This window comes from Galleria mellonella, unplaced genomic scaffold (genome assembly GCF_026898425.1).
Source record: "Galleria mellonella isolate WM207_F2 unplaced genomic scaffold, CSIRO_AGI_GalMel_v1 utg150, whole genome shotgun sequence".
NCBI lineage: Eukaryota > Metazoa > Arthropoda > Insecta > Lepidoptera > Pyralidae > Galleria > Galleria mellonella.
The window spans coordinates 2,462,990-2,478,177 of NW_026442002.1; the positions used below are offsets into that span (position 1 = coordinate 2,462,990).

The window sequence follows — 15,188 nt, forward strand, 5'->3', positions numbered from 1 at the left end:
TCACTTGTTTCCCTGATCTGTACCCTTAGTATTTCTTAATTATCGCCGTTTTTCTGTTTACCGATTAAAATGTCAATTTGTTTTTCTTTCAATTATTTCTTATTGTTTTTACCGTTGTTCGAATAATCAATTAATTACAAAATAATATAATATATCGTACTTATTCTATTAAGTTAATGAATACATATTTAAAGATTAATTTCTAAAAGTTATATTTACAAATTGTCACAGCGGAAAATATCTAATAAAATTATGGAGGATATAGAAATAAAACATGAATTTGTCACTGATGAACAAGAATTGTGTCGGACGTGCCTCAGTGTTGGTCGGAGACTGGTACCATTAGAAAAATATGCACATATTTTTGAAATTTTGATTGCTGACTGTCAGGTGAGTTTATTAATCTCGACTCTGTAACGGTTGCAGTGCTCCTTCGCTTGATATAAGTCACAAATTTATATTATCCTTTTTTTTATATTTTCGATTCTCATATCATCATCATCATCATCATCATATCAGCCCTTAACTGTCCACTGCTAAACATAAGCTCCCCAAAAGGGAGTTTTGTCAGTAGTTGCCACGCTTGGCAAGCGAATTGGCGACCACAGTCAGGCTTTAGAGATGTTTTAAGAGTGACGCTACTGCCCATCCCTCGCCATCACTTACTCAGCTTTTATGACACCCACGGGAAAAGAAAGGTGGCCTATTCTAATCTGGTACCATATGGTTATTTTGATTATATATATACATACTAATTGGCTGATCCTCAAAACTAGTGTTTGTTTCTATTGTTGATATTATAAGTTTATTATGTTAACAGAGATTGTTATTGATGGGATACTATGGCCCTACTAGCTTATTTATTAGCAGTATGTTCATCATCACCATATCACCTGTTAACCGACCACTGCTGAACATAGGTCTTGCCCATTAAGAACGGGTTTTCAAATAGTTGCCACACTTGACAGGCGGGTTGGCAACCACAGTTGGGCTTTGGTGATGTTTAAAGAGGCCCATACCTTGACATGTCAATTGACAAGAATAAGAGCCTAAGAAGAACAAACTTCATTCTGAATAGTATTTCTCTTATTTCCTCATAACTAAAGATTGTGACTGAGTCAGAGGACGTCACTCTTGTCATCAGTCCTCTCCAAGCAGTGCTGTCTTCAGTATACTCTGACAGGCTTCTTGTACTGCATTGGTCCATCAATTTTTACATGTAATATTAAAAATTAGGTAAAAATGTTTTCAGCCTGCAGCATACACAAATAAATTACAAGTATGTTGGGAGTGTGAGGCGTTGTTATGTAAAGTCATACAATTTCAGCAACAAGTGCGGAGAGCCAATGAAATGCTACAGACTGGTGGGCAGGTTAGTGTTTTTTCTATACTCCGGATGTGGCTATGTGACTCTAAGGACTTTTGAAAATGATAAATGTCTTATTTTAACATCTTGGATCCATTTGTTAGTAGTACTTTTTAAATGATAGTGGTAAATATTTGTGTATGCATTAAACATTTACGAACGCAATATCCTTCTACCCTTTTAACCTATCCATATTCCCTATCCAATCTGGGATCACATTGGGGGGTAGATGGACAAAGTCAGTATATAATCCAACTGCGCGTCGAGCTGATCAAGCTCCGCTAAGATCACGAATAAATCTCCGCCAGTTGCGAATTATTCTATCAGCCGCGATCTCCGCGCAACATACAGTGACACTTAAGCAAAATCAACAAAAGTGTTGGATAATTTGAAGAGAGAACGAGAACGCCTACAAAAGATAGATAAGAGATAAGATTGATATGTATATGTATGTGATTGTGTATATATGTATGTGTATGTATATGTATGCGTGTGTATACATATGTATGTATATGTGTATATATATATAATTTTTATATATTTTTACCTACTTTTACAACAATTAGTCCATTATCTTAAGGTTGTCTTGAAGAGATTGCTCTCAGCAATAAGACCGCCTCACTGTACATATACAATTGTATAGTTGTGTTTGTAAATTGTCTTGTTTATTTCCTATATTGTATAATGCAAATAAAGTATACTCATTCATTCATTCATTCAAAAGACCTACACGCGGGGACTACGTGAACCAGGTTTGTCCTTTACCCTTCTTTTTATCCAACAGATAGATTTTCATTTATTTAATTATTGAGTGATTAAAAAGTTTTGAATCAGAGTTGAAAGTTAGGGGCTTTTACATCATTAATCAATAATTATATCTATTTGTTGTATTTGCTATATAAATTGCCAAGTGTTTTGTCTATATGTCTGTACTATTATTATAAAGAAGAAAAAACAGTTTCAAATTATTATTATTATCTCTATGTTTTGCTAATTAAGGTTTTTTTTTAATTGATGACAACCCTACCTGTGCTAACGATATATCTGCGTATTACACTGGCGAAGCACCAGTCAGGGATGATAGGTGAGAATGAAAAGGCAGTTCAGTGAGGTTCCATCACGATGAACTATATTGTGATGAATACACCTGGAATTCAACACGATGGTTTCCAGGGAAGACCATGTGAAGGTCGACTTGCCAGGTTATATTGCTAGCAATGGGACTGATATACGCATTACTAACAATCCCTTTCCCCCACTTATTAAGGTTAACATGCAAAATACAAATAAATTTTGTCTTTTTCCATTGTAGAATTACATATATGGAACATTATCCAACTTGACATCAGTTGTAATCAACGATTCTTATCCCCACACTGTGTATGTGAACCAAACAAACGCACAAACAAGCAAACATATGAATACATATTCATCAGATGATAACATGACTGAAGATACAGTTGAAATGGACTTTAAGATAGACGGTATAAAAGTAGAGCCAACGAAAAATGAACCAGAACCTCAAGTAGTTAGAACACAATTTCAAACCGAACCTGGAAATGTTTTATCACAAACTAACATTCAGGATAAAAAGTCCAAATCAAACAATAAATGGGCGAAAAAGAGAGCGTTACAAAATAAAAAACCGAAATTCAAGATGGCGGATCGCGATAAGGCTTTCACAAAAGTGCATGTAAGTTCAGAAGAGTTGAGAGAACATGTAGAGAGGGAAAAAGTTAGAGAGAATTATAAATCAGTCAGATTTAAATGTGATAGTTGCATGATTGGGTTTGACAAAGAAATTCAATTTAATAAGCATAAAATGAAGCATCATATTAAGGTAAATATTCTTTACTGTATCTCTAGTATAACTGAGGGGGGGGGGAAGGGATTGTTAGTAATGGAGACTGAGAATCCCATTGCTAGCAATATACCCAACCAGGTCGACCTCCTCGCGGTTCCCCCTGGAAACTATCATGGTTAATTCCTGATGAATTCATCATGATGGGCTAACTGGCCTGTTTTCATTCTCATCTATCACCCTTCGCTGGTGCTCCACGAGCGTATACCGGTAGCGCAGGTGATGCTGCCATTCCATTACCATCTATAAAAAAAATATAACTGAGCAACCAAATATATTTATTTATTTATTTATAAAAGAATGCATAGGGGGTATCATGGGCGAAACAGTATACTCTGTTATGTCCACGGTACTGCTCATGTGTATAGGCGACGGTTACCACTTTCCATCAGGTGGGCCGTCAGCTTGTTTGCCATTCTAAGTTGTATAAAAAAAAAGACACACCAACAATATGCTCACAACAATTAAGCAGACAATGTACAATGTTATAAGTAAGTAAAAGGTGAAAAATTACTTTTTGTTCTCCCTTTTAAATATTGATTAATATCTCCCAACTTGAAACAAGATCTACTTATGTACAAAATCTCTTTAAAATCGATGATTAGGGTATATCCTAAGGGTATACCCTAACCATTCTTTAAGTTTTTTTATGCAACTTAGAACTTATTTTGACATATTACAAAAGCCCCAAATTGCGTAACATAATATTTCATGTTTCTACCGTCTAGCAGTTATGTTTGTATGGCTGTGTCTCAATTTGAAGGGTGGGATATGGCAGTGAATTTACAGGGTACAGAGGAACAACATCTGAGTCCTCAGGAATGGCAACGCATGGGGGCGTATCGTGGGCGAAACAGTATACTCTTACGTCCATGGTACTGCTCATGTCTATAGGCGACGGTTACCACTTTCCATCAGGTGGGCCGTCAGCTTGTTTGCCATTTTAAGTCGCATAAAAAAATTACATAGCATTTAACACTTTTCAGAATTTACTGTACATTTGTGATATATGTAATACAAGTAAACTGAATAAACGACGACTGTCTGCACACATGAGAAAACACTACTGTAAATATGTGTGTTCATTATGCAAGTTTACAGGTTATAATAAAAAAGATATAAACATGCATATGAAGGCACATAAGAAGGCGTTTGAATGCTTAAAATGTGGACTTATGTTTGGGTAAGTGTAACAACTCGGTAGTATTTAAAATACCATGTTGTCCAGGCATAGGATGGGCCACCCCTTCCTGTCCCGTGGGTGTCGTAAGAGGCGACTAACTTAATGGTCGGGGGAAAGGGATTGTTAGTAATGGAGACTGAGAATCCCATTGCTAGCAATATATCCAACCAGGTCGACCTCCTCGCGGTTCCCCCTGGAAACTGTCATGGTTAATTCCTGATGAATTCATCATGTTGGGCTAACTGGCCTGTTTTCATTCTCATCTATCACCCTTCACTGGTGCTCCGCCAGCGTATCCCGTTAGCGCAGGCGTGGTTACCGTTCCATTTTCATCTACCAAAAAAAAAAACTTAATGGTCGAAGGATAGGCAGCAGTGTCCCTTTTATAACATCATCAAAGTCTAACTGCAGTTGCCAATCCGCCTGCCAAACGTAGCTTTTTTTTTTATACAACTTAGAATGGCAAACAAGCTGACGGCCCACCTGATGGAAAGTGGTAACCGTCGCCTGTAGACATGAGCAGTAGCATGCACATAACAGAGTATGCTGTTTCGCTCATGATACCCCCCATACATTGCTATTCCCGAGGACTCAGATGTTATTCCTCTGTACCCTGTAAATTCACACCATATCCCACCCTTCAAACCGAAACACAGCCATGCAAACAACTGCTTTATGGTAGAAACACGAATAGGATAGAGGTACCCAAGCAATCGACTTTTGTACAAAGTCTCCCTCTGGTGAACTGCTGCAGGAAAAACTTCTAGCCAGCAGCGTCTCTCTTATAACATCACCAAAGTCTAACTGCAGTTGCCAATCTGCTTGCCAAGCATGGCTACTACTGGCGAAACCCCCTCCCCTTTTGGGAGAGGCCTCTGTCCAGCAGTGGACAATAGACGGCAAATATGGTGATGAAATTGATAATTATAGTCGACGATCCCAGGCTTGCAAGCGGTATCGAACCCTTAAGTCTTAGGAGAGATTTTGCCTCACTCTGCGTGTTTTACCGCCTGTACAATGGATTGTGCTCAGAGGAATTGTTCAATATGATGCCCACAGCCACTTTCTATCATCGTACGGCTCGCCATCGACAGGGAGTTCACCCTCATACCCTACAGCCTAAACGGTCGCGTACAACGCGGTTTCAGAGACGTTTCCTCCCACGAACACTCAGGTTATGGAATGAGCTCCCTGCCGAGGTTTTCCCAAGAGACTACAGCATGGGATTCTTCAAAAGGGGGGTAAAGAGGTTTCTTCAGGGTCGCCAACGCGCGCGTAATACCTCTGGTGTTACAGGCGTTCATAGGCTACGGTAACCGCTTACCATCAGGTGGGCCGTATGCTTGTTTGCCACCTCAGTGGTATAAAAAAATATGTAAATATTGATAGTAGAAATAAATCTCAACTTGAAGCATACAGTCTTAGATCATCAATTTAGCCGTTAACTGTCCACTGGTGAACATAAGCCTTTCCCATAAGGGGAGTATTGGCAGTAGTTGCCACGCTTAGCAGGCAGATTGACAACCGCAGTTAAGTTTTTTTTTTTAATGGGTGATAATGTAATGGTAACCTGCGCTATCGGTATACGCTGGCGGGGCACCAGTGAGAGATGATAGATGACGATGAAAGCAGGTCAGTTGGCCCACCATGATGAATTCGACAAGAATTGACCATGATGGTTTCCAGGGGGAACCGCGTGGAGGTCGACCTGAGAGGGTATATTACTAGCAATGGTGCTATTAGACCTTGTTACTAACAATCCCTTTCCCCCCACCGCAGTTAAGTTTTCAGTGAAATTTTAAGAGACACGCTGCTGCCTATCAGTCGACCATAATGTTCCCTTAGTCGCCTCTTACGACACCCACGGGAACAGAACGGGGTGGCCCATTCTATGTCGGGACCACACGGGGCAGTCCGTAATGACCATGATTGTTTCAGATGCCGGCGTGAATTTTTTAAACACTTCAAAGAATGGCACGAAAAATTCATATGTGATTATTGTGGAATTAGTTTTAAAATGCGTTATTGCTTAAAGGATCATATTAGGTTCGTTTAACAAGTTTCATGGAACGCTAACTTTTACACGCGACTTGGTCCGTGTAAAAGTTAGTGTTACAAATAAGTACTAAGAATAATTTTCCGTTTTATGTTTACCCTCTTAATAAAATGAAAAATACTACATAATTGCGTACTGAACTTTTTTTGATGGGTGAAAATGGTATGGTAACCCCGCCTGCGCTAACGGGATACGCTGGCGGAGCACCAGTGAAGGGTGATAGATGAGAATGAAAACAGGCCAGTTAGCCCATCATGATGAATTCATCAGGAATTAACCATGATAGATTCCAGGGGGAACCGCGAGGACGTCGACCTGGTTGGATATATTGCTAGCAATAGGATTCTCAGTCTCCATTACTAACAATCCCATTCGCCCCTGCGTACTGAACTATGTCGTTTCATTTACGATTCCAAGAAGTATGTAAATGGTAGATCGCACAGGGTTTCGTTAGTAAACGATACATCTTGGGTCTAGTTAAGTTCAAAAATCGTATTATAACAGTTTCATCCAATCCCTTATAGGGGTTACGTTTTCTCCTTTCGACGTACGGAACCCTAAAAAACTTTAGTTCCGCAGAAAACAACACAACCCGTTCGAATGTAAACCTTGCAACAAGCGTTTCGCGCGTTACAATGGACTCTGGCTTCATAACAAGACTCACCATATGAAGGAACCGGCGGCCGCCGCGTACTGCGTCGAATGCGACAAACGGTTTCCAGACATATACAGATATAGGTGGCATCTAGCTAACAGTGCGAGGCACAAGCCGGCCAAGAAGGTGAGGTGAGTCTCAAATAATGTTACAGTCAATTATTTTTCAGTTGGTGAAACTGAAGTTGGTGATCATACTAGGTTCACTATAATTTAGTCACGATGATTTCCAGGGGAGATCACGTGGAGATCTATATTGCTAGCAATTTGGAACTACAAAGGTCGTCTGCTCGGCCACCTCTGTCCCATTCCTGTTTCTACCGTGAAGCTGTTGTGTTTGCATGACTGTGTTTCGGTTTGAAGGGTGGGATATGGCAGTGAATTTACAGGATACAGAGGAATAACACCTAAGTCCTCAGGAATAACAATGCATGAGGGGTATTGTGAGCGAAACTATACTCTGTAATGTATTGCTCATGTTTATAGGCGACGGTTACCATTTTCCATCAGGTGGGCCGTCAGCTTGTTTGTCATTCTAAGTTGTATAAAAAAACTAATGTCTCCATTACTAACAATCCCTTCTCCCCCGAGTAATGATGTTTCCAGCAAGCCAGCAGCGTGTTTGACATTCTAAGTTGCAGAATAATCAAAATTCCATTCTCGTTCTCCAGGGTGCCGTGTCCTGGCTGCGAGAAGGTCTTCTCGAAGAATATATACATGAAGGACCACTACAACATGGTGCATCTGAAATACTACAAATACCATTGCGAGGAGTGTGACAAGGTTCGTTTTTTTTTTTTTTTATACAACTTAGAATGGCAAACAAGCTTTTTTTTTACAACACGGGGACAAACGAGCTTGCGGCTCACCTGATGGTAAGTGACTACCGCCGCCCATGGTCACACCAACGGTATTGCAGGTGTGCTGCCCGCCTTTTAAAAAAGAATATGCTCTTTTCTTGAAGGTTATGTTGTCGTATCGGTTCGGAAATACTGCTGCTGGAAGTTGATTCCAAAGAGTGGATTGTTAGTGATGGAGACTGAGAATCCCATTGTTAGCAATATACCCAACCAGGTCGACCTCCTCGCGGTTCTCCCTGGAAACTATCATGGTTGATTCCTGATGAATTCGTCATAATGGGCTAACTGGCCTGTTTTCATTCTCATCTATCACCCTTCACTGGTGCTCCGCCAGCGTATCCCGTTAGCGCAGGCGGGGTCACCATTGCATTTACACCCATAAAAAAAAACCACGATGGTTTCCAGGAGAATTGCTAGCAATGGGTCAATTAGACCCCATTACTAACAATCCCTTTCCCCCAAGCTTCATGCATTTTAGAAACGCCATTTATTTCATTATATCTAAATTTCTCAACAGAACTTCATACGGAACGCAGATTTGGTGAAACATAAGCGTCGTGTCCACGACGGGATACTGCCGCCAAGAAATAAGATATGCTACGTATGTGGTAAAGGATTTACGGTTAGTAAACTTCGTACCCTGTAGTTACAGCGTAGAATGGGCCACATCTTCCTTTCATGTGGATATTGTAAAAGGCACCAAGCGAGTCGCTGAGATAGAAGCGTTATAAAATTAATAAGGTACTTCGTCTTAGTAGTGGATAGCGCGGATTCCTGATGACCTTTTTTTTTTGTTAAAGGTTACCATCAGAAGAACCGCCAGGCGCAGTTAACATTTCGGTCTTCTCTTCTCAGTAAAAGGTTTTTGTTCTCGCTATTTGGGCATGTGTGCGTTAGTTTGCCCTTGCCAATTGGGTAGTTCCAAGTTTATTTTACTGGATTTGAGTAATAACGAATTCGGTGTTGTTTTGGTTATGATTTTAATATGTGAGCTACTGAACTATGTAAATTTACAATAACTTGAATACATATAAAACGAAGAGGTGACGATATACAATGCAAGTCAATTATAACGAATGACGTGAATGTGGCTGCTGATTAGTAGGTCGTCGCAATTTGCTTCACACTTCACGATCTTTACAGCAACTATAGATTATGCAGTAACACTCGCCATCAAAATGAATAGAACCTCATATGTAAATATTGCAGGGCGCCATTAATATTTTGGTCAGAGACACCAGTAAAAGTTCTTTTTTTGCTGTTAGGAGTGTCAAGAAACTTACCCAGGGGTGCAAGGTGGGACCTGTATCCCGTTAACCAAGGCCAAGTAACGCCATATGTGGGCGGCCATCTGGGCATTCACTCATCTTCAGTTTCAAGTCCAATGGATGGTTTCATGAATAACATACCTCCTCTTGCAATTCACCATACAAAAAGGCTGTTGTTACATCAAATTGTTTTAATGTGTAACCTCTACATACTGTTGTTGCCAGAAGTACTCGAATGGAGTCATATCGTACAGTTGGTGCAAAAGTTTTTGTATAATCAATCCCATATTTTTGGGAGCACCCTTTTGCACAAAGCCTGGCCTTGAACCTAAGCACTTCATTGTCAGGAGATGTCATTATCTTAAAGACCCATTTAGAAGTTATAGCCTTTTTACCTTTTGGTAAAGGTAACAGTTCCCATGTTTCATTTCTTTCTGCTGCTTCTTTTCAGGGCACCTCATAGCTTCTTCATATGTATTAGGTATCTGTAGTTCACACACATTAAACCATACTCATCTAGTAACGGAGGTGACTTTAAAGTTCCTCTAGACCTCAAATTGTATGTGATGTCACAGGATGTTCTTGAGCTTCTGCAAATGTTTCATCACTAACTTTATTATCTCAATCTTCTTTTCATTTATTTTGTCTGAATGAATGAAACAGTCTCAATATTTTGATTTTTTATTTGATTCTGTGTGTACTTGATTCAAATTTATTTGATTCTTTTCTATGAATATTACATCTCTACTTTTTATAATTACTCCTTTTTTAATATCTAATAATCTATAGCCTTTTGTATTTTGACAGTAACCAACAAACCTCATTTCAGAAAAATACAGTCCCATTTTTGTCTCTGTTGTTTCGGTACATGAACCATGGCTTTGCAGCCAAATATTTTCATGTGACTGATATTGAGTTTTTTTCCTGACCATACTTCTTCTGGTGTTATGTCATTAAGCACTCGAGATGGTGATCTATTTATAATATAAGCCGCTGTTGACACAGCTTCAGCCCAATAGATTTTTCCCAGATTTGCATCATTCAGCATACATTTGGCACGTTCTACAAGCGTTCTATTTTTCCTCTCACTTAAGCCGTTCTGCTCAGGTGTGTATGGTGTTATTGTTTGATGCTTGATGCCAGAATCGTCATTGCAGTAGAGATTGAGATCCAGATTTTTTCCATCTTCTGTACTATAACTGAAGAGTCATTAGCTTATACTTTGTATTGGAGGTGTCTTAATGTCATACAACCAATCAGATCTTCTCGTCATGTGCATGGATGCACCTGAATCTACATACCAGTTACTGTCATCCATTGTAGTGTAAGCTGAAAAAACTGCAGCATAATTTTTATTAAGATTTGTATTTAGTTTCTTATTAGAAAAACAGTTCTTACTGTTATGTCCATATTTGTTACAATTGTAGCAACGGGGACCTCGTGATTTATTCTGAATATTATGATTAGTAACTTTCTTTTGAGGATAATTCCTATGCTTTGTGTACAATGCAGTAGAATCAGGTTTGTTTTTAATCTTTTGTAACAATTTTGTTTTAATAAAATCTGCACTAATTTTGACACCAAGGCTTTCCAGATCCATTATCATTGGCTTATACTGATCTGGCAATTGTGCTAACATTAATGTTCCTGACCATTCATCATCAATTTTAAAACCAATATTTCTCAGTTTGTGGGAAGTTGTTAAAACTTTATTTACATAATCTTCAACATCGGTACAACTATCTAAATTCGTATTAAGAAGCTTACGTAATAAGGCTACTTTCCTGTTAAGTCCGGAGTCTTCAAACGCAGACTGCAGGTTTTCCACACTTCTCATGCACTTTGTGCCTGCTCCATATGGTGGTAATTACTTGGGTCAACAAGGAGAATAATCTTGCTTTTAGCCTTTACATCCTTCTAAGGGTCAATGGTTTCCTTGTTGGCGGCGTCCACGCACGACCATAATTCTTAATGCTCCAAGTACGATTTTGTTGCAAATTTCCAACTATTATAATTATCTCTCCCGGTCAGTTTATTAAAAGGCACGGTGTTTATAGACATTGTTTCAGAAACTGATGGATTAGCTAAAAAAATAAAAAATGTGGCCGGCAACCTAACCTAGCTTTTTTTTACACGCGGTAACTATTCGGAAAACTAAACTTGTTTACACTGATATTTTACTTTAATCTGATGGCCCATAACCTGTTGGAATAAAAGTAATAATAATATAACGATAAACCTTTTCAATTACTTAAAATAAGCAAAAAACATACTGAGTGAAAACAAAGCGCGGCCACAAGAAAACGCATAGAAGCCAAGGAAGGAATGACAGCGAAAGAAACTAGATGGCGCTGTATGGTTCACTTTCAACAACATCCCTACCATACTTAGTTTTTATTTGTGCACAATATTCTTTAAAACAATTTAAAATATCAGTCTTGTTTACAATAAAAAATACAACCTTATAACCTGAATAACCATCTTTAAATAAAACAAAATATCTTGAGCCTTTTACAGACGGCTCTGAAAGAGGTCCACAAACATCACTATAGACAATATCATCTGGTGCATTTACTTTATAATGTGATTGAGTTTTAAAAGGCAATCTGTGTTGTTTACCATACGTACAAGGTTCACAAAAAAAATCAATTAATGCCTGCGTCCTTTGATATACTATGTAAGTATTTAACATTAAAGCCTAGTCTTTCATGCTATAACTTCAACTTTAACAATGTATGAGGTGCGTTCTAGATATCAATATTTAACACCCCGTTTGTGTCATACGTGGCTCAACCCCCGCGACCAGGGCATCCCGGTCGGTGGTCAACCTTGTGACTATCGCCCGCCCCTCCTCTTTCGACGTAGCCTCGTCTTCGGCGTTCATAAAGTCCCGGTATATGTGTAGTCCTGTAAAGGGGGACCCACTTTCTCCTGTTGCTACGGTTGACGTACTACGTCGTGCCCTACGATTTGGCGCGACTGTAGATTCTTCGCCCTCGCTACTGCTCCCCCCCGCAGTACCTTGTGTGGAGTCGATTCCTCCCTCTTCCTGTTCTTCTGCTATGTTCTCTACAATACCAACTGGTGCCTCGTTGGGGGACAGTCCACCATTGCAGTCCCTACACTCGTACTGGCGGTGACTACCAGACGAGGTAGTTCTTCACTTATGCACCGCCGCATGTTTTGCGGGTCAACGCGGTAACAGTTCCAGTAACGGACGGGACCGTTACTAATTCGGGTCCGTAGTAGTAACAATCTAAACTCATCAAACTAGTTAGTTACTTTTCCGCGTTTTGTCTCTCAGTTAGAATATTCTGTATAAAAGGTAGTATTCTAGCCAACCCAGAGTATTCCAGAAGGCAACTTGGCGCGGATTCTCGATGATCTTTCTTTGTCAATCGTTACTATCAGAAGATAGTATCAGAAGAATATCGCAGGGCGACATTATCATTTTGGTCAGAAACACCAGTAAAAGCCCTTTTTTTGCTGTTAGGGGTGTCGACTAAAACTTGCCCAGGGGTGCAATGTGAGCCTTGGATAGAACAATCTCAACTCATCAACCTAGTTAGTTTATTCGAACTCTTTTATACTTAGCCTGTCAATTGGGCTATACTATGTGAAAGGGTGGTTATTTTAGCCAATCTACGATCTTAAATGCTAGATGGCATCTACAGCTATGTAATGACGCAGGTGCCGGGGAGAATGCCGATATTGGCAAGATCCGTGCTCATTAGTCGACCACGCTCCGGCACTTCGTCAGTGTTTGAATAGATGTTCATGTTCAACCTCTGCATACGATTTACTTGCGGATCTGCGCAAAATTGATCATGTATCGTACTATCGCTCTCAGCTTAAATAGCTTCCCATTCGTCACTGAAGAGATTTGCATGTCCTCTCACTTATTATATATTTATCATTTCCGTGCTTATAATTTTTTCATTTTATTTGCTTTCTTGTTTATAAGTCACTGGTAGAAGCTAAAGTACCTGAAACATCATAATCAGAATTACTATTTCCAAAGTACCAGGCAAAAATAAGAAGAGTAACTGTTCGCACTCATCTAGCATTCACCATTTCTGTTAACAATAACTTTAGAAAAATTCTTCTGTTATAATTTCATTATGGCAGTTACCATCCATCATAATTTTAGTCTCTTTATTGTCTTTGATCCAATTTGTCAATTCTCTATAAAAAAAAAAGCAATAGCTGTGTGTTCGCTAGTGCGGAGTTATCTTTAGAACGGTTTGCGTTTTTGGAGTAAAAAGATTGTGAGTATTGGGGATCTAACAAACCCAATACATCCTATCAGGTCGAACCTCCACGTTATTTCTGGAAACCATTTTAATTAATTCTATATAAATTTGTTAGTATAAGCCGACTGATTTGCTTTCTTTCTCACCTATCATCCCTCAATGGTGCCCTGCTAGCATATACCGTTAGAACAGGCAGGGTTACCATTTCATTATCAACCATTAAAAAAAAATTTATGATAAATGAATGTACGACAAGATTTAAAAATAACATCAGCACGAAAATCAAGTAACGATAAATTTACAAAAGTCACTATCTAGATTCAAACAACCATCAAGTGTCTCGTCTTTTTATTTGCGAAAATTCCTCTAACTGGCTTATAACATATTCAGATCGCTCAGTTCTCTAAAGCATGCTAAAGATACCTGAGATTACCTAGTATGTACTTAGTGTTTTGATCTTGAATTCTCCCATAGATGTTCGAATCTTAATGTGTCCTCTGAGCGACAAACCAGCTGACTATTTACGTAATTTATATCAACAATAATAACGGTATTAAATTCCAATATGTTTCAAGATTATGATACTAAATTCGTCATCTTTTAATTATTTAAAAACAACGGTAAGTTTTTATACTTCTGTTTGAGAGAATGGACACCAATAGATTAATAATAATGTATCTTTCTTTTACATTACATCTGTCCCATTCGTGTTTCAACCGTGAAGCAGTTGTGTTTGCATGGCTGTGTTTCGGTTTGAAGGGTGGGATATGGCGTGAATTTACTGGGTACAGAGGAATAACACCTGAGTCCTCAGGAATGGCAACGCATGGGGGGTATCATGGGCGAAACAGTATACTCTGTTATGTCCATGGTACTGCTCATGTCTATAGGCGACGGTTACCACTTTCCATCAGGTGGGCCGTCAGCTTGTTTGCCATTCTAAGTTCTATAAAAAAAAAAAAAAAAACATTAAATTTAATATTTTACTCTTACTAATTGTAATTAGTGCTGTGTAATTTTATATGCTGTGGGAACTATCTGAGACAAATCGTTAAAAAATGCTTTGGCTGTTGTTACCCTATTTTCCGCTTGAACTTCTGTCTTTTAATAATGGAGTAAATTATGAAGTCAGGATTCCTTCTTTACTACTTCCCTACTTTATTTAGAGTTTAGAACGACACAGAGTTCAGCACGACACAGTCCAGTGATAGAAGTAGAACGAAAGTCCCATAAACTTCCCCGCGCGTGTTGGGCGTTTAACAATTACGACGCTAAACAAATCCCACTTTTGACACCACTGTTGCGAGGTGAGTCAGATGAAACTAAGATATTTTAAATAACACAAGTCTTTAATCGAAACAAATTTCTTTCACAGATAGGAAATGTTTATTTTTTTTTTCTTTCTACAATATTTTTCGCCTTCCTGTTCGGTGTGATGACCTGAAGTAAATACGGAAATTTCGTTTCTATGTTTATATTTGCGACTTCATAATTTTTTTTAACTGGCTCCGAAAACCTAACCACGATTTGGGGTAAATACACATTTAGGACTATCACTCCATAGAACTCAGTTCCAAACTGTTTTTGTAACCCGTTAGCAAAAACAGTCTGGAATCTCAAAAAATGATTTTTTTTTTAAATCCCACAATTCGTGATTATTATCGTCGAACCTTACAAGTGCTAGTTT

General features: G+C 38.8%; 2 protein-coding genes across 8 annotated transcripts in view; one reads left to right on the forward strand and one right to left on the reverse strand.

Annotated features, from left to right (window-relative positions):
• Positions 1 to 15,188, forward strand: part of LOC113515843 (zinc finger protein 320-like) — a 19,915-nt gene continuing 4,727 nt past the window's right edge. The window contains exons 1-9 of one of the 6 annotated variants that reach the window (XM_052892301.1): positions 2 to 390; positions 1,253 to 1,372; positions 2,679 to 3,206; positions 4,214 to 4,410; positions 6,349 to 6,456; positions 7,046 to 7,252; positions 7,792 to 7,903; positions 8,498 to 8,602; positions 8,781 to 8,841. In XM_052892301.1, coding sequence (XP_052748261.1) covers positions 253 to 390; positions 1,253 to 1,372; positions 2,679 to 3,206; positions 4,214 to 4,410; positions 6,349 to 6,456; positions 7,046 to 7,252; positions 7,792 to 7,903; positions 8,498 to 8,602; positions 8,781 to 8,813 — 1,548 coding nt within the window. In that variant the 5' untranslated portion in view covers positions 2 to 252 and the 3' untranslated portion in view covers positions 8,814 to 8,841. Of the gene's footprint in view, positions 391 to 1,236; positions 1,373 to 2,678; positions 3,207 to 4,213; positions 4,411 to 6,348; positions 6,457 to 7,045; positions 7,253 to 7,791; positions 7,904 to 8,497; positions 8,603 to 8,780; positions 8,842 to 15,188 lie in introns of all 6 variants that reach the window. The other 5 variants (XM_052892298.1, XR_008252532.1, XM_052892297.1 and 2 more) reach the window with 5 other exon arrangements.
• LOC113509200 (zinc finger protein 267-like) overlaps positions 8,944 to 15,188 on the reverse strand; it is a 23,387-nt gene continuing 17,142 nt past the window's right edge. For both annotated transcript variants that reach the window (XM_052892307.1, XM_052892306.1), the window contains one exon: positions 8,944 to 13,234. The gene's annotated coding sequence lies outside the window, so the exon portion shown is untranslated. The remainder of the gene's footprint in view (positions 13,235 to 15,188) is intronic.